The 4,548-nt window shown below is 34.9% G+C and overlaps 1 protein-coding gene across 1 annotated transcript; it reads right to left on the reverse strand.

The window, feature by feature from the left end:
* Nucleotides 1-469: 469 nt before the first annotated feature.
* On the reverse strand, nucleotides 470-1,987 carry LOC107824437 (putative membrane-associated kinase regulator 6). Its single transcript, XM_075220887.1, has 2 exons — nucleotides 1,423-1,987; nucleotides 470-856 (listed from the first exon to the last, which is right to left on the reverse strand). Exons 1-2 carry the CDS (start codon nucleotides 1,961-1,963, stop codon nucleotides 849-851), a joined length of 549 nt encoding a protein of 182 aa, XP_075076988.1. The 5' UTR covers nucleotides 1,964-1,987; the 3' UTR covers nucleotides 470-848.
* Between the last annotated feature and the right edge of the window lie 2,561 nt (nucleotides 1,988-4,548).

Consider the following 4,548-nt stretch of genomic DNA (forward strand, 5'->3'; position numbering starts at 1 on the left):
GACAAAATATGGGATTTTTATGGGTTGCACGCGCATTTTTTGTGTAAACACACGAGTACTACATGGTAAAAAATAGTGTCTTAGACACACTTTTGAAAGGTTGAATTAAAATTATTATGATGGGTGCTTGATTGCACAAGGGTGCAGTAAAAAGGATCTAAATGTGAAATTAAAAAACTAATATTAAGAAGATTACAATTAGGGCAGTTTGAACTGCTATGTGAACATCTGTAAATTTTTTAACAATTACGTCGATTACAACCGCCATAATAAGCAAAGTAAATAGCCATTTTAAGCAATGCATATTACGGTGGTTTCCTCTGCATATTTACGTCTGTAAAAGAAAAACTGTTGTATTATACCTTTTGGCGGAAGGGATTATGACATTTTTATAAGTCGCCATTTAGGATAGTTACGGCGATTCGGAACCGCCGCTATATGCATAAAAATCCGCCGCAATTACCCCGTTTTTTGTCATGTATGCTAAAAATATCATGAAATATGACTTCAGAAAGCACAAAGCTGAGACATTTTCCAAGTTGGAAAGTGATTCTTCCTCGAGAGAAAAGGAAAATTAAGGACAAACAATATGAGTCATGAAAATTCTTGTCTCCTCAGAACTTCCAAGAATTTCCCTTGGCTTCTACTTCCTCGCCAAGATACACTGTTCGCAATAGCCCTTCTTGGAGTAGAGAAGAGCAGAAAGGGACAATCTATACAGCTACAAATATATGAACATCTTCACACCTCTCATCTTATTTTTCCCCTTTCTTGTTTTTCTTTCTTCTATCACCAATATCATTTACTATAACTTTGTATTTTATTCTTTGTACTAAAGCCTCACCTAATTACTCACCTGAAATATACAAGTAAAAAGGCAATATTCCAATCAGAAAAATAATCAGACAAAAATATTCAGCCATATTGTCGTAGTTTATATCAATGAGAATCACTTTTATACATAAATTGTGTAAAGAAAATTTAAATTTATTAGTCCATCTAAATGATAACTACAACTAGTAACTTGGAAAATAAAGTGCATTAAGTTATAGCCTGTATAGAAATCTATTAACACCATCAATTTTATATAGTTTAAATTCGGTAGTCCCAGTTTATATGATGAACTTACAGTTTTAGTCCGTTTCTAAAACGAATGACACTATATTTTTATATTTAAAAATAATTTAATTGTAAGCTTCCTTTTTACCCTAATGAGATTCTTTATGGGCACAAAATATTTATTACATATTGTAAACCACAAGTTTCAATAGTAATTTTTCATTTTAACTTTTGAGTCGAGTCAAAGTGCATCACATAGGACGGCAAGAGGACTATATAGTATCAGTTTAACTACTCTAAATACCATATTAGTCGTGAAATTCCTATACAAGTCCAGTTAAGAGAAAATAAGTAGTGACATACCCATAGTTCTTTTGCAATGAAGAACAGCCTCATAAATGGAGCTCTCAGAATCACAAGACCTGCGCCAATCATCAACAGAATATGTTAAGCTTGTCCTTGGAGATGTCCCCTGTGAACAATAAATCTTCACTCCCTCTATTGTACTTGTACTAATTCCACTTTTGCACCCAAAATCACATCTTATTTTTTGGCACAAAGGCTTCAGAAAATCGAACAATCTTCCAAATCTCCTAAATGATATGCAGAGAACTCTGTGCACTTCTTGTTTGGTTTTTAAATGATAGTAATTAGTACTCTCCATTTTCATTGGATTGATGAGAAGAGGCATAGGGGATGAGCCTTTAGATATGAATTCATCAGCATGAACAAGTGTTAATGGAGACTCAGCTGATGTTGGAAAATTAAAACTGATCAAATCTTGTGGATTAACGTTAGAGAAACTCTTTGAAGGAGAAAGTGTAGGATCCATTTCAATGTAGGCAGCTTCGTCAAAATCATCGGATGCATATTCCGTGGAGATTCTCATCAACGAATCCTCCATGCTTTCAAAATATGGCTTCCAACTCTAAACTGAGGAGGAGAAAAGAGAAAACAAAGAAAGGGCTCTGTATAGTTTTAAAAGGTATACAAAAAGAGGGTGTTCATCAAGCATAATAGAACATACACATGTATGTATGTATGTATGTATGTATGTATACTATAAAAAGTGAGATTAATATAAGAATTTACACCATCAATGTATATAATTTAAATTATAGTAGTAATTTTATTAAAGGACTCACTATCATTTTGCTAACAATAATATATGTGGAGGTCTACTATAAACAAATTTCAATTAGTAAATGATAATAAAGTGGGAGTAGAAATAGATAAGCAAGCCCCACATGCACTCATGAACTTTAAATTACATCCAAAGCTTAGCTAAATTAGAATTGTATTTTAGTATATTATATGCTATATATAATTTGTAGAACTACTAAACTTCGCGGAGAAGTTGGTTTCTCTTCATGACTTTATAGAAATCGCCATTAATAGCTAAGGAATTAAAATGTCTGTTAGTAGACATGTTCATGCTTTGTCCAGAATCATTGCCAAACTAATTAATTAAAGCCAGTATGCTGAGAATTCAGCAATAAGCTTTCATACTTAAATCACAATCCTTAAAATGCACATTGTGGACAGGTCTTATGATTTGCTTTGGTTGCTATTCTTGGCACTATCAGTTTGCACAAATACTCCTTGATTCCAACTTTTTGGATGTTTTATAAAAAACAACAACTAGTACAAGCTATATCCAAGCACCAAATTCATACTTCATGATACTTTTAGAGTAGTTTATACTTTATGCCACATTCTACATAAGAAATATTAATCCATTAATGAACATTTTCACACTTAAAAGAGAGAGTGAAAACTAAAAAAGGTTTTAAAAAAAATCAAAATGAACGCGCCCCATGCCCCTACAGACTTGTTTTGCCACCTAGCTTGTCGGGGGTTCATCAGGTATTTCGTATTTCCATGCTTCAGAAGTAGCACGAGGATAAGTCACAGGTGTTGGATTTTAGCTCGGTTTATTTTGATAACAATCTAGATTATGAAGAAGAGCTGGTGACCATTTAAAGAGGCATGTTTGGAAGTTGAGGTCTAAAGATATTGTACCAGTGAGGGTTCAATGGAAAGGTCAATCGGTCAAGAAAGCAACCTGGGAGACCGAGCATGATATGAGGAGTAGATATCCTCATCTTTTTGACATCCCAGGTATGGTTCTAAACCCGTTCGAGGACAAACGTTTGTTTTAAAAGGGAGAACATAACAACCTGACCAGTCGTTTTGTTTATTTGAGCCCTGTTTTCCTATTTGATGCTTCCTGTATGTTTGTTTGTTATTTTGTGACTTGGGTGTGGTTGGTTGGTTTCTAGAAGGTTTTCGGAATGAATTGGAACACTTAAATCCATTGTTAGAAGCTTAATTTATAAGAGTGGACCAAGGTTTGACTTTTGAGTATATGTCCTTGGAATGGTGATTTGATGATTCTAATAGGTTCGTATGGTGATTTTAGCTTTATTTGCCGGAAGTTGGCAATTTGAAGGTTTGGAGAGTTCATAGGATTGAATGAGAGTTGACTTTAATGTTATCGGGTTACGGTCGGTGTTCTAATAATTTGGATAGATTATTTAGTTAATCGAAATTTGTGTGCAAATTTTGCTGTAAATCTGGAATGTTTAGGCATGATTGAGACGAGTTTGGCGAAGTTAGAAAGTTTGGAGCTAAGAGATTGATTTTGATCGTCGATTCTTGGTTTTCATATTAGTTGTGGTGTTTTGGGCGTGGATAAGTTTTTAATAGGTATATGGACTTTTTGGTATGATTGGACAAGTTCTGGAGGGTTCGGGGTCTGTTTTGAGATAGTTTCAGACCACTTCCATGAGATTTGGAGCATTAGATTTTGCCGGTGACTGTGTTCATCGCGTTCGCGAGGTGGATCTCGTGTTTGCGAGGAAGGATTCTGGCAGGAGGGATTTTTTTCTATGAGTTAGCATTAGGGGGCTCGCATTTGCGAAGTGCATGGTCTGGGTGGTCATCGCGTTCGCAGAAGAGTTCACGGTAACATAGCATGAAAGTCAAGAGTGGAGGGGGGGTTGCCTTCGCGGTCACGGATCTTCGCATTCAAGAAGGGTTATTTTGGGGCTGATGTTGTCTGTGCTTCACAAGCGCAAGGCTGTGATTGCATTTGTGAAGGGTATCGCTTGGATGAACACTTAAGAGTTATATTTCAGGATTTTACTGATTCTATCATATTTTGCAACCAAGACTTCAAGAGGTGGAGATTTTGAAAAGAAATTTTACTACTAGATTGAGGTAAATAATTTTTATATGGATTTGGCTTTATATCTTGATTCTCCACAGATTTTTATATATAAAACTTGGATTTTAAAGTGAAATTTGGGATTTTTCTTTACAACTTAAGATGGTGAATTTTGAAGATTTGAAGGACGATTTGGACTTATTAATGGAATCTAATTACTTATTTTGACTCGTGAGGCTATGAGTAGTTGGGATCTATCTCTTAATTCGGGTTTTGACTGTGTAGGTCCGGGTTGACTTTTGGGAATTTTATTAAATATC

Source organism: Nicotiana tabacum, chromosome 8 (genome assembly GCF_000715075.1).
Source record: "Nicotiana tabacum cultivar K326 chromosome 8, ASM71507v2, whole genome shotgun sequence".
NCBI lineage: Eukaryota > Viridiplantae > Streptophyta > Magnoliopsida > Solanales > Solanaceae > Nicotiana > Nicotiana tabacum.

Excerpts from the sequence above, each read along its gene's own strand:
- LOC107824437 (XM_075220887.1), bottom strand. The coding sequence starts at position 1,963 with ATGGAGGATTCGTTGATGAGAATCTCCACGGAATATGCATCCGATGAT.